A 27145-nucleotide genomic window follows, 5' to 3' on the forward strand; every position below is an offset into this window, starting at 1 on the left:
TACTTAAGAAAAAAATAACATGGTGTTGGAATTATTTTAAAAAGCAGAAGCATAAGTGATGTATCCGTTTGCGTTTAGGAATGGTTCCGATATTTGTTTTGGATCCAATATGAAGCCGATCATACCCGGAGGTTTTAGAGTAACATTTGTGTTACACTAACCTGGTGGGTCCATGAAGTCGAAATGCACCAGGTCATCAATGCCCAGTTTCTTGAGCTGCAGCACCACAGAGCCCAGATTAGACCTCAGGATTTCTGGATACGTGTTGTCCTGTGCCAGTAAAGAGGTACAAAAGAAGCCCGAGGAACAATTCAAAATGAATTCGTCAGGCCTGCTTATTATCTACTCATGCATCACTCATATGTCAACTTGAACAGAGACCGGGGGTCTGGGGCATTCGAAGGGCTATTTAACTTGTTTAAAAAAAATTCCCTTTGCCACTCGGCATGATGTGAAAGAATTAGCTTGTTAAAGTGGAGAACTGGGCCCCCACGGGTCCATTTGTCACAAGGTGGCCGTGTCATTAACGGGGGTTATGAGGAAGGGTGGAAAAAAAGGTGCGTTTTAGCACCGGGCTCCTGGAATGATAATTCGCTTGAACTGGGAATCGAGGAGTTCTAAGAGCAAATATTGCATAATAGAAAGCTTTTCCAGCTAGAAGGCTGCTCTGGGGGAATACAAAGTGCTTGTGGCACTGCAGAATGTGAGATATGAGAATCAATCATGTGTTTACAACTTGTACAATTTTAATGGTTTTCAAACTGCTTTGCTTCTTACCTGCATTTCTGTCTTGTAAGCTTTCTCTGTGTAAAGCCGGAAACACTTTCCCGGGCGTGTACGTCCGGCACGGCCTGCCCTCTGCTGGGCTGAGGCCTTGCTGATGGCTGTGACCAAAAGGGATTCCACTCGGATTCGTGGGTTATACACCTGAGAGGGAAACGAGGTCAATGAGTCACATTTCATCTGAATAAAAACTAGGGTAGAGTAAAAAAAAAAAAAATAGCTAGTATTTTTTATTCATTTTTTTTTTTAAACCCACCTACAATCTACTATATATACAAGCAGCAAACAAAAAGAAGACGTACAATACACACGCGCGCACAATCCACCTTGGAGCATATATAATCTCTTTTTGTGCCATGTGTATGACTTGGCTCTAGGCTGGTGAAATGTCAGAGGAATAAATAACAGGCTTTTCCATCTTTGCTGCTGTCAGGTGTGCACTGCTGTGTTTATCTGGGGATTCTCAGGCAACAGAAGCAGATGATCGCGGCAGATAAAGAGTGGTGGGAGAAGATGTGGGGGGGGGGAATGGTGGCAGGGAGAAAAGGGAAGCTAACCTTTTGCTTGGCAAATCCGGGATCAATTACAAACACCACCCCATCGATGGTCAGGGACGTCTCGGCGATGTTTGTTGACACGACGACCTGTGAAAACGAGAAGACGTGAGTTAAGGAAATGATCCGCCCGGGGACTTTGAAGGGACTGATGAGACCCGAGACTGGTCTGCTACAATTTGATACATAAAACTGCATGAAAATAGTTTGAGCAAACCATTAAGATGCATAAAAAACATAGCATAAATACAAAAACATCATTATACCTATCAGAAAGAAGTTCCTCTGGTAAGAAAGGTTCAGATAACCTCATACAAAGTGCTGAGAAATCAGTGATCCTTAAACATTAGAGAGAAAAACAAACGTGGATATCAGCGTCTGCTCTGATGTGAGCCAGCTCAACGAGTCTGCAGAGATCAATGTTTGCAGGCTGCCGAGCGAGCCCAACAAAGCGACACCACAACAGTTTCTGCAATCTAGTGCTATCAACAGATTTGTGCACAGTGCTGGCTTGGTGCTCGGTGTCTCATCGAATAAAAATTACTCGAGTTTTGTGTGCACACGTGTGTGTGTGTGTGTGGCTGGAGTCTCTATCTCCGGCATGTCGCTGGGTTTGTTGGGATGTCAGCTTCCCTCTTTTGGAAAGCTTTTCAAACCCACAGAGCAGTCTTAATTTAATGGGTTCTGTTAGGTGGCCTGCTTTTTAAAACATGGTGTGCGACAGTGGTTAGCACTTTCATCAAAAACATCTTTTTCCTCCCCTCTAATTGAGGGCTGCTGCAAATCTCTCATGTGAACCGAAAACGCGTCTCTTGATATGTGCGACACCGCTGTCTGCAGACATGCCAACTTACCCCTCAACGCTGCAATGCCGGCTCCTTCAAAGCCACACTTGCAACACAACCAGAGGCAAATAACACTGAAAATATCTCACATTTAATTTAGTTCTAAATATTCTGGAAGACTGTGTCAATCAAAGTTTTGCTACACAATATATGTACACCAATCAGGCGTACCATTATAACCGACTGCCTAACATTGTGTTAGTCTCCCATCAAAGCCACACACGTGCCCATTATTCCTGCTTCAAACATCAACTTTGAGCACAAAATATTCACTTCCTCCCTGATATATCCCACCCACTAACAGGTGCCACGATGAAGAGATAATCAGGGTTATTCACTGCAGTCATAATGTTATCCCCGATCATTGCAAGAGCTGTAAGAAAATAGTAGTTACTTATATCGCTTAATAAAAAAAGCAACTGAATAAATCTGCAGAATTATTTTCATTCCAGGCATTCAGGAGTTATGAGCTGATGGATTAAAAATAGTTTAAGGAAGAGGAAAAAAAATGGGAAAGGAAATAAGAATATAAGTGAAAATTAGCTGCTTGGTTTATGAGATGATGAATGATCCCAAACAGCAAAGATGTCAATGACAAATGACAGCTGAATCGAAGCAAATAAAAAAGATATGCATTGAATGAGTCACATGAAACTATGGGTCTCTCACTGTCAGCATAAACACAAACAGAGGGAAAGTAGCAGGCAGGCAGATCTACAGCTACACTCACGCGAACCTTGACCGCTGCCAGGCTCAGTCCTGCTTATATAACGCTGGAAACTGACCGGACACAGAAACCTTTTTAACTCATCAAGGCGGTGGGGGCAGTGTCACAGCCCACTCTGCTGGCAGCTGCCAGTTTAAAATTTGAGGGTTTCTGGGGTGAAAAAAATAAAATAAAGATGCCTCCACACTTAGCCCCCGCCTTCTGGCCGGCTCAACATTTACCAGGTCAGGAACAAGCTGCAGGGTGACCTGAGGAGCAATTTGGTGGTAGCTGTCCGCGCTTCTTGGTTAGTCTTCATAATAAAATGCCAAGCACAAAACCAAACAGGTCTCTGTGGTCTTTGCTGATACAGGTCCACAGAACCAATTTTGCACACTTGACACACTTCCTTTGTAGCTGTGCCTCTTCAGCTGTCTTCAAGCTGTGAGCCTTGGAGACTTTTAAATCCCACCTTTTAAGCGAGGATTTTACTTCAGCCACAGAATGCCTGACTATTTAGTTATTAATGCCAGAGAGGGCTTCTTTTTTTTCCCTCTTTCAGCCCTTGACCTCGAGTAATTCACCTGTCGAAACCACATTCCCCTTAGCATTCAAGCCCGCAAATAGAGAGATGGCAATAAATGCTGGTATGAAACTGATCACATGGCACTATCTGCCAAATGGCTGGCTTTTATACAAGGAGTTCCTGGCTATTTTAATTTCGATTTAAATAAAAGTACTAGAGGCTTTATAAATAACAGGCCTAACGGTTCAAAAGCTAAAAGTACAATCATGGCCTACTGCCACAGCAATAGGCTGCGAATCTGTGGTAGTAATATTAAACCACTGTCAAAGATTAAAATGTTTATTCCCAGTGTTTCTCACACACTTTGCAAACAACTTCCTGAAACTAAGTCTGCAAAAAAAATATCAAAGTTTCAGGTAATTCAGGTTTGAAACAAAGAAGACAGAATGAAAAAGGCTTTTCATGTCATTACAATAGAGTATGCTCATATTAATAAAAATCCCCCTGACTCAAACCTTCAGACTGCTCTAAATGCTCAGTTTAAACTTGGGATGAGCCTCGCTCCAGACCAAGATGCTATTCTTCAACAACCCAAAGCCACGACTAGACCTTAATTTATTACCGCTTCGATTTTACTCTGCACAACTTTGCTCATATTTGCCGTAAGATTACTTTTAATCTGCGCCGCCTTTTCCTTTTTCTTCAAGGTAATCAATGTGTGTGCATTGTAATTTATCCCGCATGATGCTTCTCAGCCAATTAAAAGATTTATTCAGAGCGCATGTGAAAAAGGAAAACTAAGTGAGGAGACACAAGCTGTAAGAGCAGTAAGTCCGGGAATCAGAGAGAAAATAGATTGTTTGCATGGAAAATGTAGTTGATGAAAAAAAAGAAGGGGAAACCTGAACTGCTTTTTTTTTTTTTTTTTTATTTATGAACACAAACCTTATTTTACTTGAAATAAGAAAAAAACATTTATTATTTTATGATCAGAGCAGTTTATTGTGAAAATGAATAATAAACATTACTGAAATAATGCTGAATTTAACTTCCTTTTGCTTGACAGCCAACTGTTGACTGTATATTAATACTTTATGATATTGCAGAGCTTTGTGTGAGGAAATGTTCTCTAACTAGACCTCATTAAATTTTAATTGAACACCCCTGATCTACAGAAACAAGGGTATGGTCATCTCGTGGCACAGAATGGAGATGAAAACGCTTGTAAGAGGGTCAACTGTAACAAGGCTGTTTACAGACAGCTGGAGTGAGAATGGCTCCGAACAAAACTGTTCACGTGAAGTCAAAGAAATGGAGGGTGTAGCATACGGCCAAGAAGTGTAGTGAAAAATATTCTGCATAGTTAACAAGACAACATAACCACATAATAAAGAGCGTAATAATAATACCCCATCCAGGTCAGTAATGACTCATCCTTTCCTTGTGTAACTACGTTGGGCATTTCTTGCATTTTATCACAGTGGAAAACAAACAAAGTGAAACATACTTGAGTCAATGCATGTAGTGGAAACGTCTTCTTAAAAGGTCTCTAAGCTACTGGAGACAGGTTTTATGTAAATGTAAAGGAAGGACACCTTTTCCTTTTTTGTATATAGAAAAAAATACAATCCCAGGCTCTGAACTACAAAGCAAAGAATCACAAGGTACCTAAAAAACGATCCCAATGACAGGTAATAGCTTGAAGGGCTGTTGGTGACCTAAAGTTTGAAAACAGCCACATGACTGGGAGACCAATTACCCGCAGCAGCAGTCTGGGATTAAAGTAGCCGGCCAGAAAAAAGGGACGAGATCAGGCGATCGGACAGATATGTCAGCGGCCAACATCTCAGCGAGCAATGAAAGGCATGGAAAGCTTCAAAGTCCAGTTACAAAAAAAAAGAAAGCCTAGTGAAGGTTGCCACCCTCCTGCGTGTTGGGATGCAGTCAGTTGCTCTAGCAGATGCCTCACATGACACCCTCTCACATTTCATGATCATATGGGTGAGACCTCATTGACTGCATTGATTCTGAAGGATTATCCAGGCCAGGCCCATTACACTGAACGCAGGCTTGCTCCTTCCAGTCTGCTGCTGCACTGGATAACCCTGGCCTCTTCATCAGTAATATCATTAGAACATCATCTCTGCATGTTATGTCTGGGTTATTACCTGCAAGAGAGCAAGTACTATAGCTAACTCGGGCCATCTTTCACATCCCCTGCTGAGGAACGCGTGCTTGTTGACAAATAAAGCCTTCCCCTGACCGAGGGAAGCAGAACGTGCAGAGTCGCTGCACCCACACTCAAAGCTCATTGAAACAGAATAGAAAAGTGACATTTGAAGGAAATATTTCAAACGTGACAATGCTAAAAAACAATCCCAACACTCATCATAGCACACTTATTAGAGACAATCTGTGAGATGCTGGAAAGCAAAGAGAGATTATGGTCTTTATTGGCAATTATTCAATTTCTGACTTGATTTTAAATGATAAAACTGCTCAGAATGGAAGATCAGTGGCTTTCCTGGAGAAATAGAGCAATGACGAGCTAGTGCTTTATGTTAATTGAGGGGTGCCTAATGCAGTCGTTAGCATGCATAGTGGCAGATGTGGCGAACCTTAATTCTTCTTCACTACTTTCTCTTGGGCTGGCTTAGATGACATCTCTGCATTTTTCACTTGATGAGTCGCTCAGTCAGTCACTGAGGAGAAGCACATTTACTTCAAGCGTGGCAACTTTAGATGCCACCTCCACCAATTCAACAGGCACGTGACAAATGGGGGGGGGGGGGGAAGGACAAACTGCTGCTCTGAAGCTCAAAGTGCTCGCCGGCTCAACAGTGAGGACCAGCAAATTCACTTTATTTCATGTATGAACTGAACACATGGGTATCGTGAAGACATCGACGAAATGTATCCACCAAGAGAAGAGCAAGGTAACAACATCACTGTTATTTAAGTGGTGCAGTCCCAGTGGGGTGAGCTCTAGCACATCAGACAAATGTCCATATACAACCGCAACCAAACGGGGGCCACTGCCAGAGCAAAGTAATATTAAAAGGCTTCCCCCCTAAGCAACACTGGCCATATTTCACATCAACATCCCCTTGAACAGCAAAAGAAAATACTGGCAATGATATCTGAACTTATGAAAAAGATCTTATCCAGTACTGGGCCACTTAAGCCTCTGCAGCACACATGCAGCTCATTTAAACAGAAAGCCTGAAGAAATTTCAAGGCTCAGGACAGTAATTGGAGGAGGGATTTGTGCCCAAATGTATGATCTACACCACGAGGGGAGGACCTCTGTGTGGGCCTTGCTGGAAGTTAGGCTTGGGCAGTGCGCTGGTGCATCAGGGTATTATACATCCCAACAGTATGATTTTCGATAGTGTTTAAAATAAATATCACAGCTTTTCCTCTTTCTGTTAAAATAACACAGATGTTTGGAAGTGAACAAAAACACAAAGCAAAAAGAAGGAAGTATGTGCTTGTGAAGAGTCAGTTGAAATTACAACCGTTTCCCTCCACAGACAGGTGGCTAAAGAGCGTAACTCTTTAAAATGCCAGTTTGACAACACCACTGGTGGATTGTGTCTATTCAGCCCACTTTGTCTGTGCCTGCAGCAGCAGAGTCACAGGGCCGTTTGACAAGTATCTAAGGAAAGAGGCAGTTAGCTACTAATCTAATCTAACTCATCTAAACGTGACAAAACACTGCTGTTAAATGCTGCAGAGCTAGCACTAGCAGCTTTCTTTCTACAACTCATAGTGTCTACAGTATTAACCTGCACTGGACGTGTCTATGCAGTGCTCCAGCTGTATATAGTAACCACTGTTACATAGTATGGCATTCACGTATTATATTCCCCAAAGTCCTGTGCCTCCATAAGAAACAAAACAATATAGATGAAGAATTTAAAGGACTTGAATCAGTGTATACAACATATTCACAGGACAAAAAAATAATAACCGGGCCACCAGTTATGCATTTCCATTTTTCTTTTTCAGAACTGCTACAAATAAGTGTTTTACACACTCCTCTACAAATCATCTACAGCAGTTTAATTTAGGATCATTTTTTAAATGAGACACATTGAATAAATTGCTTATATGTGGTCGTTTTTCCTGAAGGAAACGTATATCACACCTGGTTAGTTCGAGGATCGTTGGAAAGTTAAAAATCTGTCCTTTTTGTAAGGAAAACATGTATCTGCAATTTCTTATGTTTCTCTTTTTTGTAAGGAAACATGTCATGTAATAAACTGCTCTTCGCCGGAGTGTAACGGCAGTCTTTTTCTTGGTTTTATTCATTATTAAACATAAATACCATCATATGCCATAAACCCTGGCAAAATGTCAGTAAGTTAGGAAAAAAAAAAAGATACCACACAAGCCTATAAGAAATACAAACTTGATGGCCGACCTGCTTAATGTGACATATTTAACTTTGACAGCCCATAAATATTTTCGCTGCTCATATGTCAGCCTGATCTGCCTCAATTAGAGGGGTTGTAGCAATGAGTCATTCATCAACACCGTCCCCTATCAGATGTTGGGATGAGTGTTTACTCATTTGCTGGCAGCTATGAGATTCGGATATTCTGTCAGATCCCTAGCCAACAGTGTGACGGTGCAGGTGGTGCTGCTGCTGCTGCTCTGGTTAAGAGCCCCTGTGAATAGAAACTGTCACACAAAAGAGAGGAACTCTTTCGTGTCTGTATCAATAGAAGGATCATCCACTCCTCTGCGATCAAGTGACTGAAGGAAGATTGTACGATGTACGGCAAGAAGAGTCCTGTTTTCGGTCATCCCATTTAAAGTGCATCTTTCACATGGTTTTATAAAGCAGAGGTCTGAGGCATGTTTTTTTTCCCCCAGTACCAGCAGGCTCTGTGTAAATGTAGAGGAAAGATAAAAACGACTGAGAATGCAGTACTTTCCTCAGGCTCGGAGGGCATGAGTAATACCCCAGTTATAATTTAGAGCAGAGAATTGCATGCTGACAAAAGCAGCATATGTTGTGTGAGTCAGTTCTGTGCTAAAGCTGAGAAAGGGAAAAAAGTTTCAGTCCCTTCCTTCCTTCCAGCTCCCTCACTTTACCCACCTTATTCCCCATCTGGCCTTTCTACACCAACCACACTCAATTTCTCTTCACTTAGCCTCCACCCCTCCCGCCCATCTCCCCGTTTCTACCTCCCCCTCTGTGTGTTTTTATAGCAACAGGGCAGCTATACCTTTCTTCCGATGGCGCCATTTGGTTTATTGGGCGGGGGTGGCTCAAAGATCCTCTGCTGCTGCTGTGGAGGCAGCGTCGAGTACAGCGGGATGATTTTGATATCTCCGACTTCGGGCCCCAGGTCGTCAACCTCCCTCTTAATTCGCTTGCAGGCTTCGTCGATTTCCTGAAAGATTGGGAGCACAACAATTAATCCAGGTGCTGCTTGTGTATGCAAACGCCAAAAGAAATAAATAAATTGAGCCGGATGCGAACAACACCTGGATAAACAATGGCGGTGAATCCGGATGACAGAGGGAAGGCAAGAGGAGGAGGAGGAGGAGGAGGCAGCGGCGGCCGGGGGAAAGCGTGATTCCCTGCTACAGTACATTTGTTCTAACTATCGCTCCATCTCACGGAGGAAATTAAACCTGGACTGCAGTATGCTTTGCTGAGCTCCCTGTGGCTCTGTTGTCAAATGCAGCAATCATGGAAAACATGGACGCGCATGCTCTGAAGGCACACGCACAGAGCCAGACAGACTCAAACAGGGTTCATTATTCCACAGTGCAGTATTGTAGAGGGGGAATGTGATATGAGACTGCAGCGCTGATGCATAACCAGCGGCAAATCATGGCAGATCAGTTTAGTGAAGCTGAACGTTCCAGAGCCGGTGGGCTGGCAGACAGACAGCAGGCCTGAGTCGCACTAGGAATGAGGAAAGCACCATAGTCAACACTGGGTTAGGGCCTGTTCTCCAAAGAATATGACAATATCATTTTAAATCTACTAAATATGCTTAAATATTCCAGAGCCCTGGAATATGATTATCACTATCACTCTTCCCACAGATATACTTTCATGTCTTTAACATCTCTGAAAGTTTTAAGAAGTTTCTTGCATGGCCCCGAAGAACATTTCTGAATAGCTCCCACCGTTGAGAACCATTCTCTTACTTCCTTTAACACCAATCGTTTAATCTCATAAAGCCGCAGTATTATTAGTGCTACGGGTGTCACTTTACTGCTGATGCTGTTGCACCACCTGCAGGCCCGTGGGAGCAATGCAGCAGCGGAGGCACTGACGAGCATGCCCTTTGATTCCAAACTTATTCTAGTGGCGCTCACAGAGATAAAAAATGGGCCACATCAGAGGTCTCTACACACCCTTTTCATCCCCAAGTCCGTAAATAAAATATGCATTCTGAACTTCTCGGGGATTTTTCATCCTCCTTTAAAACATACTGTGCTTTTGTTGAGTTTAAGCGTGACTAAAACTGACTTCATTTGGCCCCGCCGTGTGAAGCCACACTCGCCTTGATATGAGAAAAGACCATTGTGAAGCCCCTCCCTCCCTGTTTTTCTTCTGGACTGCGAATGTGTTACTAGCTCTGTTTGTCCCCTTGTTCATCGCATTAAGTCAAACCCCGCTGATGGCCATGTGCTTCTTAATCAACACAGTGACAAGTGGAAAACGGTAAATCTGAATGGATTGGTAAAATTAGCCTCAGTATTAATAGCCTATCAAGCCTCTGGAAGCAGCAGCTGCCATGGAGGGGAAAAAAAGTGGACCTCTTTGCCAAAATGCTGGAAGCAAGCTGGCTGTCTAGTCCCTTAGGGACATGGAGACAAAGTATGTGTGTTCGTGTCCCCCTGCGTGTGTCTGTACACACACAGGGGCACTTGGCCAGTGTCGGGAACCTGTCCACCAGCTCTCCCTGTGACCCCAGAAGCAACAATCTACAGCCAAGCTAATAACCGACACATTTAGGAACTCCTCTTGACTAGCAAACAACCCCCGCCGCCAATCATGTTTTGATGTTAGCTGCTGAGGGGGAAGCTTAAATATTAGGACTTATCTTTGCTCGACAGCTGTGATAAGTTTCGACTTTCTTGTTTGGAGTTGGTGCTTCAGTTCTATTTGTTTATGGAAGCTAAATATCTCAGAGAAGAAAAATAAACTGCGGAAGAGAGAGGATGGGAGTTGTGTGCATTTCCTCTCCGTCTGTTATAAATTAAACAGTCAGATAAAAAGAGTCTATGGCTTTGCTGTGGATCTGCCTCCCAATCATTAGTCTACATCAAAGTTGCTGGGAGACTGAAGAGGTTAAGAAGCGCTTGAGGGGCGTGCTGCTGCACCCTTTGAACAACCATCTCTGCCAGACCTAACACACATTAACTTCTTTAACCCAATTAGGGGAGGGTGATAATGAACTCACCGTGGGAGTGCGGTCAGTAATACCTTAGCTTGACACAGTGTGTGGGTGTGGGTGTGTGTGGGGTTGGGGGCTGGACTTTAAATCAACAAATTACATCTAAACTTAAAAACCAAAGGGGAAGAAAAAAAAGAAAGAAAAAAAGCACAGCCTCTCAATATCCCAGACCTTTCTTCTCATTCATCGGAGCAGCTGGGATGCCACTAAATCTAAAAATCAATTAGCGCTCCTCAAAGGAGACCACTTCAAACACCATGCCACCCCAATGACTTTATCCTGTTTGTAACAAGCTGCATATTGATCCTGCTTTGACAAATGAAACCGACGTAGGTGTACTACAACAGCCAAGTAGGTGTCGACTGACAAATAATTACTGCTAATAAACACCTCACTGTCCCATGGAAATGAGAAACCCACAACAACCAAACTAGTACGTTGCAGGAAAGATGGGGACGCGTCATTGTACACTTAAATCCTCCTTTACATCCACCACTAATCACATGATCTCAGCACCATTTTGTCAAAATGCTGAGAGGATATTCACACCAGCACGGCCGCTGCTGGATCTGTCAGGCTTCTCCTGTCTAGTGATCAGGAGATTGAAACATTTGTTGCTGCTTTTCTGTGTGTGTGTCTGCGTGTGTGTGTGTGTGTGTTCACCCAGCTGTGACCAAATTCATCACTTTGGGCATGGACCCTGCCCTCCATTACACATCAGTGGACAACATTTGCAGGGAGGGGGAAAAAAAATAATAAATGACTTAATTTTTGAGATTTGTGGAAAGGGCAGAATCTGGGTCACTTCTCTCTTTTCTTTTTTTTTGGGTTTTATTTTTTCCTCCTCCCTCCAGCCGCTGTACAAATCCTGGAGGTTTCCAAAAACGCATCTATCAATCTGAGAATTATTAATTTCCTGTGCAGAGAGTACGCGCCTGTGTGTGCGTGCGAGTGCGCTCCAAACAGTTTATGCGAGCGACTGATCTATGTAATTAGATTAATATGCAGATGCTTAACTTAAAGATGAAATTGATTTAATGGTTTCAATTTCTATGAAGCACAGATAGCACACAGTCACGAGTTCCAGCTGCTTAAACCTTTTATTTCATAGCAGATTAACCATATTTGTGTTTAGGACTGTTAGTCTGAAAATTAAATGAATAAATAAATAAGCTGGGATTGGCCATATGACATAAAATTAGAAATTAATAAACTCAGTTGTACTGTTTAGAACATGACACCAGTAACATCAGGAGAATCTGCAAGGCAGTTTACCTCTTGTCCAGTGAGGAAGAGCAAAGCGTCCCCCTCATCCTCCTCACACATGTGGATCTGGATCACGGTGCGGATGGCCGCCTCCAGATAGTCCCGCTCTGGCTCCGGTGTGTAGAAAATCTCCACGGGGTGCGTGCGTCCCGGGATGGTTAGCAGCGGGCAGTTGTCAAAGTACACCTGGAACTTACCGGCGTCGAGTGTGGCGCTCATGACGATGACCTGAACCGAGAAGGACACGGGAAATCGAGAGAGCGACGTGTTAACGCGTCTGTGAGGCTCAACGTGCTCGTGAAAGCGGTTAAAGAAAACGTAAAGACAGCAGAGTGTAAATCACCATGGCAGCGAGCACTCGAATGAGGAATCATTTAACATTTTAAATAGCTTGATGATGATTGGAGGATGAGGACATATATTAAGTAGACACACGTGTGAGCAATTAAAGGATAGATGAGGACGGGATGGATAACGCTGTGAATTTAGGTTGAAGCACAAACTCAAGATGGCGTCTATAATGTGGTACTTGGCATTACAATCCAAGTCAGTGACCTACACAGAGCTATGACAGTCCTTGTTCCTGATGTTGGATACACAATGTTCTCTCCAGATCCATTAGATAGAGTGCATTAGGATTCTGATGGGAAACGCGTCTCCCATTTTCAATCTCAAACATTTTCAGGGGCCAGCGTCTCTGCATTTCGCTTTACGCTCTGCGAGACATCATAATTGCTCTTAATCAAGGCAAATTAAACTTTCAAATTCGGTAGGCGATAGGGATGAAGGAGATAGAGGGGTGTGGGTGGATGATCATTCCCAATAACCTAGACCTCATTTAACAGTCTGCGAACAACAATCTAACCTTTGATTCCACGCTGACAAACAACCAGTCATTATCCATCTGCTTTATGAGAATTATGCCTGGCACGCTCTACCCTATAAAACTCCTGCCTGCCTCTGTGCTCCCATCCACACCGACACGTTTGCTGTTCTGCTACTGGTTAGCTGGTTTAAAAACAGCCCTACGTCTCTGAGAGGCAATCTCCACCGTTGCTGCAGTGCAGAACACATTTCTGCATTTCTGAAGCTAACAGGATTGTTTCCTCCCCCCGTTCCCTCAGCAGATACACAGCTGTCAGGCATGAGGACACTGTCAACAAATGTGACAAAAGAGACGAGTGACAGAAGAGGGACATAAACACCGGCTGCGAGCGAATGTATCCTTAGGGCAAGTATTATGTACGTCTCCAGCAGCGTTTTAGAAACCGTAAGAGGAACACATTTTTGCAAATAATGCAAAACAACGATTGACAGATAAAACCGGAACATGTGGAAGCTCGCTCCTTAAAATCAATGTATCAGCTGCCCAAAAGCACTGCAGTAACTAATGATGAAATTAAGGCAATAGGAACAAAAACATTGAGTGAACTGAGTGTATTTCTGAAAGCTGTTTTTTTTACCTTTAGGTCAGGCCTCTGGCGGACCACCTCCTTGAGGACCCCCATGAGGATGTCTGTAGCTAATGTGCGTTCGTGGGCCTCGTCCAGAATGATGACACCATAGCGCTCCAGCAGGGGATCGTTCATGGCCTCCCGCAGCAGCATTCCATCTGTCATGTACCTGGGAGAACAGCATCCATGCAGTAAACACGGTTTGTGAAGGCTGATCATATATTCACCTTCTATCATTACGTAAAACCGCATTATCTGAATAAAACCTGCTTCAAATAGAAGCAAGTGGGGATCCCAAAGGGACATCCTCCCCTTTGAAAGTGCTCTGGGCAGAACTGTGTTAATACATTATACCTGACTACTTTATTACAGCTTATTTATTTACTCGGGCTACTGAATGAAACTGCAACCAGCAAACTGCTATTGTTATTCTTGCCAGTTTTCTGCAATTATCAGCTTCAATACAGCTGTAGGCTTTGATTTGAAAAACATCCTTCTTACTTGAGGACGGTCTTGGCAGAGCTGCAGTCCTCAAACCTGATGGAGTAGCCCACCTCCTGGCCCAGCATGACATCCATCTCATCTGCAACCCTCTGGGCAACGCTCATGGCCGCTACCCTCCTGGGCTGGGTGCAGGCTACGGCTCTCTTTGGTCCCGGCAATGACCGGACCATGTCTACGCACCACTGGGGGATCTGGAACACAGCGGACAAGTCGGCTTTTGTTTGAACCAAAGAGTGTTTATAGATGTGCGAGAAACAAGAGCAGGACTGCAGGTCAGATAAAAGCAGGGCGCTGGATGTGAAGGTCAAATGCAGATGTCCGATTAAAACCACAGAGAGCAATACTGCGTTCATTAATACAACCTGCTGGGTCCTGCAAAGCCTTTACTGATTAAAGTCAAAACATTTACTGCAGATATGCTGCTAAAAACAAAAGGAGCTACACAAGATATTTTTTAGAGCCATCTATTCTCTCCCAGTTCACTGTCTTCTTCAGCAGGAACTGACTTGCTATCCGCAACATCAAGCTTGCCGAGGCTGCAAAGCAGAACAAGGACCGCTGTCGCACAAGTATAAGATGCTGGAGTTCATGTGCAGGACAAGAAACTCACTTAAGACGCAGCAGAATCATTCAATAGTCAGAGAGTACATTGCAAATAAAAGATCTGCAGTGAGCTATAGTGTTACAGCAGCCTCACAGCAAGAGGGTTCCTTCAAACGGCAGCCAAGGCCTTTCTGTGTGGGTTCTCTGGGTACTCCAGCTTCCTCCCACAGTTCAAAGGTATGCATGTTAGCTTCAACTGTTGGATTTGTGACAGACTGGCAACCGGTTCAGGATGCATCTTGCCTTCTGCCTTATGACAGTTGTGATGGCCTCCACTTCCTCTGCAACCTTGAGCTGGACAATCATGTCCACACATACCCACTAACAATGATTTAATTTAATGATTTATCACTATTAAAGTGATAAGACGACAATCATTTAGCGCACATTAAAAACAACTTTTACTTTGGTGGTCCTTTACTGTGGTTGCATCTATATGAGACCGCTTTTCTGCTAGGTTTTAAAATTCACAGTGACTGTGAGGAACACATATTTTATACCATTGCCAAAGCAGAAAGCACTGACAAGATTACACGTTTTCATTTTAACAAGTGTTTGGAAGATACTTTATATTCACCTCAGGAGGAGGCCACAGCTCAGCCAGTGATTTACTCTAATTTTCTCTCATGTTAATATAAAAAACAGACAACCCAGCTCTTTCAAGAACTTAAAATAAACTTAACAACCGCAAACTGGGAATCAGCTCAGCAACGGAACTGTTTAAAATGCATCATCTGTTCATTCCACCCTGTTTTTAAAGATATAATTATACCAATTTTAGTCGCAGAATTTCTAGCTTTCATTTAATGTGACACAGTTTCATCAAAAGATTAAAAAATATATATATATTGGAGGAGGCTAATGGAAAATTATAGAAATAAAACTGCTGCATATTTTGCTTTTCTACCTGTGTAGTCTTTCCAGAGCCTGTCTCTCCCACCAGCACAAAAGACTGGTTCCGCATCAGGATCTCAGTGAAGCGCTCTCTGTACTCCCACACGGGAAGCTGCAGCCGCTTGTTGAGGATCTCATAGTAGCGTGGCGTGTGGGGCAGGTTAGTGAAGGGGTTGATCTGCTGCTGTATACCGGGTTGCTTAAGGAAGCCGGCGATGCCTGCAGCTGGGCTCGTAGGCACCCCGGACGGCTTCACATCTCTGTCCTTGTCACGGTCTCGATCGCGGTCCCGCGACCTCTCGTCACGGTCTCTGTCGCGCCTGTGAGGGCGAGATGCATGAGTTTAAGATTTCATGAAGCACTGCCACACGAACCAACAGATTTTTTTGCGATACAACAACACATCATTAAACAAAGATACGCACATAATTAGACACAAGAGGCCCAACTCGGGACAAACATTGCTCAAATGTTAGGCCACGTCAAGAGCTTTTCTTTAAAAAAAAAAAAATCCCATGAAAAGGTTACTGCACATTCTTATTCACGGTGGCTTACCCACTGCAAAAAGCAATCTAATCAAGTGTAGCATGCAAAGGTCACAGATAAACTAATCGTCCACGGTATTCTTGCTTCTTTTGCAAAAGGATATATTAAATGCCTTAAGATCACACGAGAACCATAAACACTGTCGCATCAGCTGCAAAAAGCTTTGAGGTGTCATAACTAGACATTATTAGACAGTGATGCTGGGTACACACACAGGCCAGATGCATCAGATGCTGTGCTTATATAACACGTGACACATTAGTACCTCTGATACACAAGGTGGTGCCCAGTATGGCAGGGCAGCCTTAAACGCTCAGCTGCGAATTTAATCAAATATGTAATACAAATGCAACTAAATTTTAACTACTAAAAACTTCTCAGCTCTACACAACTCTAGAGATTCACTGACAACGAGGCCAAACATGACTGTCAGAAGAGGGGGTGGCAAGACTTTTTGTGTGTGCTAGTAAGCATCTCTTAGCATTCACGTCCTTGACTGTGGGAGTGCTGCAATATACACGCATAGCTCGTTCATGTTCATTTACACTTATTTACGTTAGTAATGGCACTGAACTTCTTATAGGTCACATAACGGGTTGTTTTATCTCAACGCCTCCTGCCGTGTGTTTGTTTTATTTCTCTGTCGCTTAAGGTCAAACGCGATGGGAGATGCACAGCAATGACCCTGAGGCTGAATCTGCAAGGGTCCTCCTCAACTTGCTCCAGGCCCGGCAGGTGCCTATCCACACTGCGGACCCTTGCAGACAAGGTACCAAAGCAGCCCGGGGTATGACAGCGACTGTCAGGGGGTCTTCTTTTGTACGCTGACCCAGCCAGCATGGTGTCCCGTGTACAACTCATAAGAAACTTTCCTTGTGCGATTTTTACTAAGCGCTGCACGCCATACCAGCCGAGAACTCAACATCACCTGCTGAGTTTGTGTGACGAAAATTTTGACCTTAGCACTAAAGAAACACTTAGCACCGGTTAGCATGGGACGTTAGCCACGTGCAGAAAGGACCAGGCCGATGGCTGACCGACTGTGTGCTAAGTGCTTTGGTGGAGAACCATTGCTAAATTTCACCTCCATATGTGACCCCATCAGTAGAATAACTGAACACTTTGTTACCTGCTGGAGCTAAATTGTTAGCTGACCGTGTTTAGCATACGTGCTAGCATAGCTAGTTAGCGTCAGAGCAACAACAATCAGGCTGCAGAGGTTTAAAAACAGCACAACGGCTTAACGCTAAAATATGAGGACTACCGTCACATACCCATCGGAGGACCTCTTTTTACTCGACGAATGATCGTCACCCAGATCTAAACGATGTCGCTTAGACATCTCCCACTGGTATCAGTCCAAACAGCGGCTAATTATTCCATTCAGATTCTGCCCAAACCGTTACACACCGGCAAAATGGCGACCGGAAGCTCTTACCTCATCATCATTATCCTTGACAAAAATGACTCGAAAGCCGCGATTTTACTGTGAGACCCGCTAAGCACGCTGTAAAAAGAAAAAACCCAAACAAAATCGTCCCGACTTTACTGACTCGTGCGCATAATGCGGTCCATGAAGGTTATCGCGGTGCCTGCAGATACAGTGCAGCGGGTTTGGGATGTGGGGGAGGATGCAGGAGGTCCGCTGCTTCTCTCGAGGAGAGTCGGGATGATGTGCCCGCCAAACAACATCATACGCACTACTTCAGGCTCGCCCCCTTCAGTTCAGAGCTTTGTGTCAACAAAAGATCAAATCATCTGGAAATATTTTTAATGTGCATACATTTAAAAAATCTATATGAACACATCAGAATGCAAACATTTGTTCTGGGGAGTAAAACTGGTGGGGACCCTTAAAGCCTCTGCGGGGACTCAAGGCTGTATTTTAACCTTTAAATTTACATATTTGTATCTACTTAATATTTTTCACATAACCAGAGCAGAGCTGCCGGTTCACATGCCACTGCAAAGTTGCTTTTCTACGTGCCTAATAATCTTCAAAAGCCTCTATGGTTGTGCATGTTCATATATTCTGTTATTTTCAGTTAACTTAAGGCAAACACTGACTTCACAAATAACAAATAACACATGCAAAACAATTTGCAGTTTGATTTAAGTAATGAGCTTATATCCATCGGTTAATTTCAATTTTATTTATATGGCGCCAAATCACAACAACAGTCACCTCAAGCCACTTTTTATTGTAAGTTAAAGACAATAAAAACAAAGTAAACAAGCACTTGGTGGCAGCGGGAAGGAAAAACTCCCTTTTAACAGGAAGAACCCTCCAGCAGGACCAGGCTCAGGGAAGGGCAGCCATCTGCCCTGACTAGTTGGAGGTGAGGGGAGGGAGACAGGACAAACGACTCAATGTGGAAGAGTTCCAGAAGTTAATAATAACTAATGACTAAATTTAGAGTGGTGTATAAACACATCTAGATTGAAAAGAGGTGAGTGGATCCATTCATTCATCCATCCACCCTTCACAGGTCGCCGGTCCATCGCAGGGTCCTCGTATCCATTTAAAGCCCTCTTAATTAACACTCTTTGAAAACCCTTTTTTGGCTGCCTCCATCAGGATATGTATTGTCATGCACTCAGTTTTTCATTAATGGGTGCATTAGCCTAATTATTATCTTCAGTTTCATACACATGTACCACTTGTCTAAAACTAACCCAATAAGTTTGAGGGCTCTTATCAATAATTCATGCTGTATGTGTGTGTCTGTGTGAATTAAGCAGACAACTGTGGAAAATACTCGCAGGCTCTGTTAGAACGACTTCAAAATCCCTCTTTCAGTCTCTGCAGTTATAAAGTGATGAATAATCCGTCGCAGAAGACAATCATCGCTTTTGACACAGGTAATTACTCAGCCTGGACTTTGCTAACAAGCTGTATAATAGCAGATGGTTCATTGCTTATAGCTGATGGATTGATGGTGATGGTTAAAGAGAAGTCAACGCTACAGCTATGAAGTAATATTGGTATAAAAGTTAAGGATAATTTAAAATACTGGGCAATTTTCTACCTTGCTGTCTGCCTCTCTTTCACAGGCTATTAAATATCAGTGCAATTGTGTATGAAATAGCTCTGGCAAACATATCTGGCAGTGAGAGCATGGATGGGGGGCAAATCAACATAGCCAGGCAGTATCTTAAATCTGTCTAGGATAGAACATATGGAGAAAAGATGGCCAGCACCAGGGATCACAGGGGTCATGAGGTCCTCATCAGCCTTTGTTTTAAGTGAATGCTAACATATCTCGCTTCAATCCAAATCAAATCCAGGACTTTTGTTGAAACTTTCCTTTATATCACCTAAAGTAACATTTCAGAACCTGAAGCACAGAATGACCACAAAGAGACTCAAAGCTAAAGCAGCTACAAAGAGGTGGATGCACAACTGTACTACAAAAGAAATACACAGTGGGAAGCCCAACCTGAAGAGACAGTGCAGCTAAAAAGAGACAGAAAATGACAACAAAAGACTACAAAGTTATGCAAAGCCAGCATAAAGAGATGGCAAATTATCACAGACACACAAAACAAAACTACAGAGAGATGCAAAATGACATTGTAGTTGTTTTATGATTCCTTTTTTTAGTTTGAGAGAGGGGCACAGTGAATTAGCCTGAGTAATTTGTAGTATAAGTAATAATTCTGTAATATTTAAGTTAACTTGAACTTGCTGTGCTACTTAGGTCATGTATTTCCATCTTATCAGCGTGTATCCATGTTAGCTACACATACTTCAAAGCAGTTTGTGGCTTTGCATAATAAACCAATACTGTATTAACAAGAAGTTTTAACAAGCCTCGTGGCAACCAATGAAATATCATAAGGATCAGGCGTTTTGAAATACTGAACAACGGTAAATTCAGTGTGCTTAGCACGTAGGCAGCTGGCGTTGCAGGGAAATATGCTAATCATTTCCCAAACGTTCAGAATGCTGTATATAGAATTAGCTTAACTGCGAAAGTCACTTATTTAGGCAATTACAAACTGAAAAAATGATTCGGGTTTTGATGTCTACAAATGAGCAGGAATCTATGTAAGCACGCTGCAGGTTGTGGGAATGAGGAGGATGTAACGAAGTAGTGAGGATGCATGACGGAGAAGTGGAGTGGGAAAACAAGTCCAGCTCATTCGAAAGTGAAAAGTTAAGACAAACTTGAAGGAAGCTGCTGGTTGTTCCGTCTTTTTTAAACCACAGGGCTTACAATACAGAAGGAGCTGTTATATCATTGTCATGCAGGACTCGGTGAAGAGACTCTTAGGTCTATGCAGGCTTTGTACACCTCGATTTGGGCAGGCTATCTCATTCTTCCTGGAAGATGCTGTCAAGCTTCATCACACTGGATGCCATTTTGTATGGAGGATTAAGTCTGGGCTTTAAGGACAGTCAGACGCTTGTCCTGATGCCAAGGACAAGTGTCTTGGCTTCACGACTCCAACCCAGTGTTGTCTTGGCTGCAAGCTTTGGCAGCATTCACTCTCCCTTCAGCGTAGACTGGCCCCCCCCTTGTCCCCGCTGCTGAGAAGCACCCCCTTACCCCCCCACCCCCCTCAGTAGAATGACAACTATGTCTGGCAAATATTAGGCATTGCTCCTCATTTCACTTTTAAAATGGCCACACTGTGGTAAACTCCAAGCAGACTATCAGAAGTCCTTCATGCAAGTTTCCTTCTTTCGGTCTAGCTTCATAAAAACCTGACTGATGGAGTGCTGCTGCGATGGTTCTCCTTCTGGCACATTCTGCCATCTCTGCAGGGGCCCTTCTTGCTTGGTTACTCAGTTTGGCCAGATGGTCATATCCCAGGATTCTTGGTGGATCCAAACCTCCCCAGTTTTGCGATTAATGAGGCTATTGTGCTCCAGGGAGTGTAAAGCTTTAAAAACAGTCCTATAGCCTTGTTTCTGATTTGGCTGCTGTAGTGAGCGTACCCTGTCAGTCCACTATTTAACTCTGCTGTTAATATGTGTCTATGTCTATTTACTGTGGAGGAAGCTATAAAACTTTGTGAGAGGAACCCAACAGAAGTCGATGAGTCACTTCTGACCAATGACAGCGATACAGAGGTGAGTTGTTTAATATATCCTTAACTTTTATGTTGTTTTTGAGTGTTAAGGCTTGAGATAAGGAAGCAAAAATAATCAATACAGCATTATTTTTTTCTCTCTTTTAAATATACTAAACAAATGACCCACTGTACCATTAAATATGAAAATGTTTCCGCATTAGCAGTATCCTGTAATTACCAAAGTTCTATGAAATCTGAGCATAATTGAGGACTACCTCGCTCTCATCCAGAAAAAGTTCAGTCCAATTCCCCTGTTGGTTAGGGACAGTGACATCTGCAGCTGGTGCCCCATCACTGTTATCACATCAGCAGGTCCTGTCAGCTCTTATCACACTGGCCCACCATCTCCTATCTTAATAGAGATCTGACTGTATGGTGTGACTACGTGCTGACCCTCCGTGTGGCCTTTTTGCTTATCGGCTGTCCACAAGTTCTCGTGCCTCCAACATTCAGAGTTTGCTTTCCTTGCTTCCCAGCAGGGTCCCGGGAGCCATGTTGTTGTTACTGTTGTCAGTTTCAGTCTTTCCACTAAGACATTTGGAAACTGAATACATTGCAGGTTGCAAAGAACTTTCAGGAGTTGGGCAGACAGTACTTTGTGATGAAACTTCTCTATTACTATGACTGATGCCATTTTTGGTAATTGGTACTGGCCTTTGCCTGGGCTCTAAGGCCAGAAGTTCAGATGGTAGCATAAGGCTTGAAGGAATGCCTAAGTTGTCTTGCGAGGATGTATCTTTATTTTTCATTATTATATAGGTTTATATATTTTATATTTCATCTTACATATTCAATAAACAGTTTATATAAACTCTGTTAGCCTCCTTTTTATGTTGCAGCTTAAGCGCTGGGTGATAATGACCTTCATACGTACAAGGGTCCAGCCTGCTCAAGTTAGCTTAGCTTTAGACTTTATTTTAATATATGGTCACTTGACTGTATGTTTGGGGTTGTTGTCCTGCTGCAGAATACGTTTGGGGCTAATAAACAATCATTTATATTTCTGAAAGCATTCTTTGTTTGCAGCATTTTTTCCACACCTACCTAAAACTTTTGCACAGTACCGTACACTGCTCAGATAAATTACAGGAACACTGGATATCTATACTGATGCAGACTGGTTAATGTGTTAGAAATGCAGGGATGCCACATCGTTTGATGGAAAGGAAAATGATCAACCTGCAAAGACAGCCCAAAAATCAAAATGAAAAAATGATGCAGGAGGTTAGTCTGTTTTCCTGGAATGTCATTGCAGCAACTCAGAATGGTACTAGGTAGTTTATTTGGCGCCCACCCGTGCTTGTATGCTCGCCATCGGAGCATGCACCTAATGAGGTGAGGGATGGTGTCCTGGGCGATCTCGTCCAGATCTGGACCAGGGCATCACTGAGCTTCTAGATCATCTGAGGTGCAACCTGGCGACGTTAAAAGGACTGAAGCATATTGTCCCAGAAGTGTTCTGTTGGCTTTAGGCCAGGTGAGTGCGGGGGCAGTCAGTGGTATCAATTCCTTCATCCTCTGGGAGCTGCCTGCATACTCTCACCTCATCACGCCTGCACTGTTGTGCAACAGGAGGAACCCAGGACCCACTGCACCAGCGTAGAGTGACAATGGCTCCAAGAATTTCATCATTCTACTGCCTAGTCTGTAGAAAACTGTACATCCCTCCATGGATATGCGTCCCGAGACCATCACTGACCCACCACCAAACTTGTCATGTCGGACACTGCGCTAACATCTGGCAGGACAAACCAGATGTCAGGAAGTAAGTCCACTGTCAGAGGCCATAAGAAGATCATTTGTGACCTTCACTAATGTTGTTTCTGTACTGCGATGAATTCTGAATCCCGACTATAAGTCTTCAAATAAACCTTTCCTCTCCAGATGATCAACCAGCTGTTTTACAACTAATCTTTCAAGCACTACATCTCTTCTTTTTGGCATCATATAGCTTAAACAGTAGCAAAAACCAGGGCTGTGACCCATCGGGATTACATGCACATATGCTGACATCATTATATCAAACTTTGGCAATATTTAATGTGGGCGTCATAATAAGAATTCAGCCAGTATAGCCATAACACAGATGGTAAAGAAAAGGATAAACAGTCCACTTTAACAAATACAAAATAAACACACTCATTGCAGCAACAGCATATAAAAAGTGCAATTATGCAGAGTATATCGTTGATACTTTAAAAACTCCATCCTAACAAGTACAGAAAAGATGACTGACACATGTATCTTGTGTTTCTTCTTCTTCTATTGTCTCAGATATTAACAGCCTTGTCAGCAACAGAGCAGAAAGTCCTCAAATTGCAGCACCCCGAGAGCAAACCTGCATGGCTCTGTGAACTCTAGTGTCTCAAAGGGACTACATGATATAAAACTCAGGTAAGCGTAAAAAAGCAAGGTGAGTGAATGGTGAATGGATCGTAAGGGCGCTGATCATTACTGGTAGGGGGCACCTGGTTGGTATAGTAATTAACCCTGCTGAATGGTTGGCCTGGAAACTGCTGACTTCAAACGCCCCCATCCCTCGAAGTTGCAGAAGACCCACAGATGATGGGGTGTCAAAATCTCCTACATCCACCTGGCACCCTGCTCACACTTATTAGAGCCAGTGAGCACTGCTGTGACCTGGCCAGTGTCTCCCACTTTTCATGCTCCAGAGTGCGATAAATGGGCGGCCAGGGAACAGAACAAAGCGAGTTAATACTGACAAGCCTATATATAATATATACAATACTACACAAGGCATTTGAACATCTTAAACATGTAAGGGTATCAGATGAGCACAAAGAGACAGAAATCACAGAATGGCCATACGCACACAGAGGAATTATTCTTGTCTTGATATCTTTTAACACAAATATACAGATGCAAACGCACACCTACGTGATTTCAGCACATTTTTTACTCGCAATACAGTGAGGGATGTCGCTGTCAAAGATAAGGGGCTAAGATTACTTTTTGGCATGGGCTACTTCTGTAGCCTCATTTTTATCTGTCGTGGTGATGATTGGCTACAACAGCTCTCAGCAATTTTCTTTTGCTCTCTGGGGGGGGCGGGCTTAATCTTTCAGCTTGGTGACAAGACCAAACACCCACCAATGAAATTCTGACGGGTAACAGTTAAAGAGGCAGCGTCTCTGCTGAATCTTAAGCAAGTATAAACTCATATTATAACATCATACAAAGTTAATCTTAGTGATAAGTATTTTATCTTCAATAGCAGATCCCGACACTTAACTCATCTTCACTGAGAAAACATTTTGGAGTATTTCTGGCATAACATGGTTAATGCAGGATTTCTGGAGGATGTACTGACCTCAGTGTTTGGTAGATTACTGTAAAACAAAAAAATCAAGTATTAAACAGTTTCTTTATATAAAGCTAGGAAATGGGAAATAGGTGCAGCGATGTAACATTTACAAACATACATAGAAAAGAAGTGTATAAAGCATAAGTAGAGTTTGTAGAATCTAATGAGCTTCAAAATCAAAATCTTTGACAATCTTTATTCTTCATCACAGCCTGAACTCTCTGAGACAAGCTTTCTTGTCATGTCTTTTAGTAATCTTCAGGAATAGTTCCTGAGGGTTCCTGGAGGACATTCAAAGCTCTTCTTTGGACGCTGGCTACGTTTTGTTCTGTTCTCTGTGAAGATGATCCCACACCGCTCCAATAATGCTGAGGTAGGAACTCTTGGGAGGCCAATCCATGACTGAAAGTGTTCAATTGTGTGTTTTTACTATCCAGTTGTGCTTCTACTGGACTAGGCAACATGTTTTGTCATGCTGAAAAATGTTTTCCAGATTTTATGGCGTGGTGAGTCAAAAAAAACCTATGCTCCTTTTCTGCACTCATAATTCCATCCATTTTGACAAGACCCCCAACACCTTTGGTATTTTTCACAGATTCAGCTAAAGAAAGGGGAACAAATGGCAAGTGCTAGTTACAAAATGCTTGAACATACAATTCAAAATTGGTTCTTTGTTGTTTGACCGTTCTCTCCCCTTTCCACTTCACCCTCAACACAGAGACCTGCCATCTTCAGAGGTTTCCTGATGACTCTGCGATGGTTGAATGCACCAGCTAGGGTGATGAGATGGAGTAGCGGGCTGTGGTGGACTCCTTTGTCTCATGGTGCGAGCAGAATCATCAGCAGCTCAGCGTGACAAAGACCAAGGAATTGATTGTGGACTTTAGGAGGACCAGGAAACCAGCGACCCCTGCTTTAATCCAAGGGGTCGATGTGGACATAGTGGAGGACTATAAATACCTCAGAGTACACACTGACAATAAAGTGGACTAGGGTTAAAAACACCACTGCACTCTACAGGAAGGGCCAAAGTCGTCTGTATTTTCTGAGGCGGCTGAGATCTTTTAACATCTGTGAGTACTCGTGATTTTCTATGAGTCTGTTGCATGCTGGGGGAGCAGGTTGAGGGTCGCAGATGCCAACAGACTCAGTAAACTTATGTGCAAGGCCAGTAATGTCATGGGAATGGAGTTGGACTCTCTAAAGGTGGTGTTGGAGAGGTGGATATTCTTTTAATTCTCTAAAGGACCTTATTTTGGATTAGTGGCCCATAATTTATACCAGTATAGACATATAGTAAACAAATGTATGACAGATGTATGGGCCTGGTTTCTGATTATACTTCAGAATCTTGTTTTAAGTTCATGGTTAGAAATATGACAAAACCTCCCCCAAAAAACACGCAACATGGAGTCAGCCCACAAGAGCACCCGATGCGGCTCATTCTTCCACAGTCACCCGCCTCTCCCAACACATTACTTCTTCTCTAACATATGCAAAGCTGACTAATTTCCTTAAGCGATTCACACGCTTGCACACAATCAAAAACTGGTCAATGACTTTATGAGGAAAGGAATCGCAAGCTGGTATCATCTTGCAAACTGATTAGTTCAGTTTCCATCTGGTTTATAAACTTAAACCTGCTGCAGTGTGCCAAATCAGCTGCCTGGCATGGGGCCGACGCTGGGTGCGCACCACGGCTTCCTAGCTTGAATTCTTTCCCTCTCCTCGCCTCTATTTTGTGTCAGAGATTAAAAATAGCAAGTGGCCTTCTGCAGAATAAGCAGTTCATAGATTCTGGCTTTGACGCTGCGTTTGCCTGGAGAGGCCAGCTGTCACCTGCATGCAGGCAGAGTAGGCCTCGCCACTGATTCTCTATAGACACTGGGCTCTGGACTTTGGCTGTAAGACAAAACGGGTGTGTTTGCGCATCCACTTTATATTGCAAGACAACTTCTGGTGTTTATAACTTTGTTTATGTTGAAGATAAACAATCACACTGAGCAAAATGTGCATGTGGTTGACGATGTTGATTTTAGAAAGGCATGCAGCAAATAAATTACTGACATACAAGCATCCACTTTTGACCCATAGCTAATGCCAGTATCAATATTTTTAGTTTAATTGATTTTTTTTCATACGTTTTCTCGCTTTTATCCAGAGAAACTGTGAAATTATCATTATAAATAATTGCTAAATGTTTCTTCATCACACTGTCTTTGAACACGTGAGGCTCTAAATAGAGAATCAAGTTAAGCACTTCAAATCTGTCACTCAGTAAAGGACTGAAGCTGCTCCATTTAGAATTAATGAGACACCAAGCTTGTGAACACTTCGTTGGAACAAATTTCATTTTCTGGTCCAGAACATCACTATCAAACCTTAATGTGTGTGTGTGTGGAAGCTCAAACAGCTATTACACCAGGTTCACAAAGTCAGCCTCCGTCGGCTGAAGTTTTGATCAGATAAAATTTCTGGCTGGGTGGTTTCTAGCTTAAGAGCTGCTACAAATATCCAACTTTAAATCCCACAAGACCACTGGTTCGCAACCTTTCGCTTATATATCAAAAGCCCTGTCAGATAAGCTGAAGTACTCCTTTGACACAGCCCATCACGTTCCAAACATT

At 43.0% G+C, this 27145-nt stretch overlaps 1 protein-coding gene and 1 long non-coding RNA gene across 4 annotated transcripts in view; one reads left to right on the forward strand and one right to left on the reverse strand.

Moving 5' to 3' along the window:
* The window catches only part of LOC120721754 (pre-mRNA-splicing factor ATP-dependent RNA helicase DHX15-like), a 34057-nt gene extending 8106 nt beyond the window's left edge, over nt 1-25951 (reverse strand). Inside the window, exons 1-10 of one of the 3 annotated variants that reach the window (XM_040012284.1) lie at nt 25941-25951; nt 17386-17481; nt 15579-15885; nt 14066-14259; nt 13574-13733; nt 12120-12338; nt 8652-8819; nt 1341-1427; nt 778-927; nt 162-270 (exon numbers count right to left, since the gene is read on the reverse strand). In XM_040012284.1, the coding sequence (XP_039868218.1) occupies nt 162-270; nt 778-927; nt 1341-1427; nt 8652-8819; nt 12120-12338; nt 13574-13733; nt 14066-14259; nt 15579-15885; nt 17386-17453 (1462 nt within the window). In that variant the 5' untranslated portion in view covers nt 17454-17481; nt 25941-25951. The other 2 variants (XM_040012285.1, XM_040012286.1) reach the window with 2 other exon arrangements.
* LOC120721757 lies at nt 16166-17524 on the forward strand. Its single transcript, XR_005693251.1, has 2 exons — nt 16166-16577; nt 16764-17524. It is a non-coding gene; the product is annotated as an uncharacterized LOC120721757 (long non-coding RNA).
* Nucleotides 25952-27145: the final 1194 nt, after the last annotated feature.

Source organism: Simochromis diagramma, unplaced genomic scaffold, assembly GCF_900408965.1.
Source record: "Simochromis diagramma unplaced genomic scaffold, fSimDia1.1 OVJJ01000604.1, whole genome shotgun sequence".
Lineage (NCBI taxonomy): Eukaryota > Metazoa > Chordata > Actinopteri > Cichliformes > Cichlidae > Simochromis > Simochromis diagramma.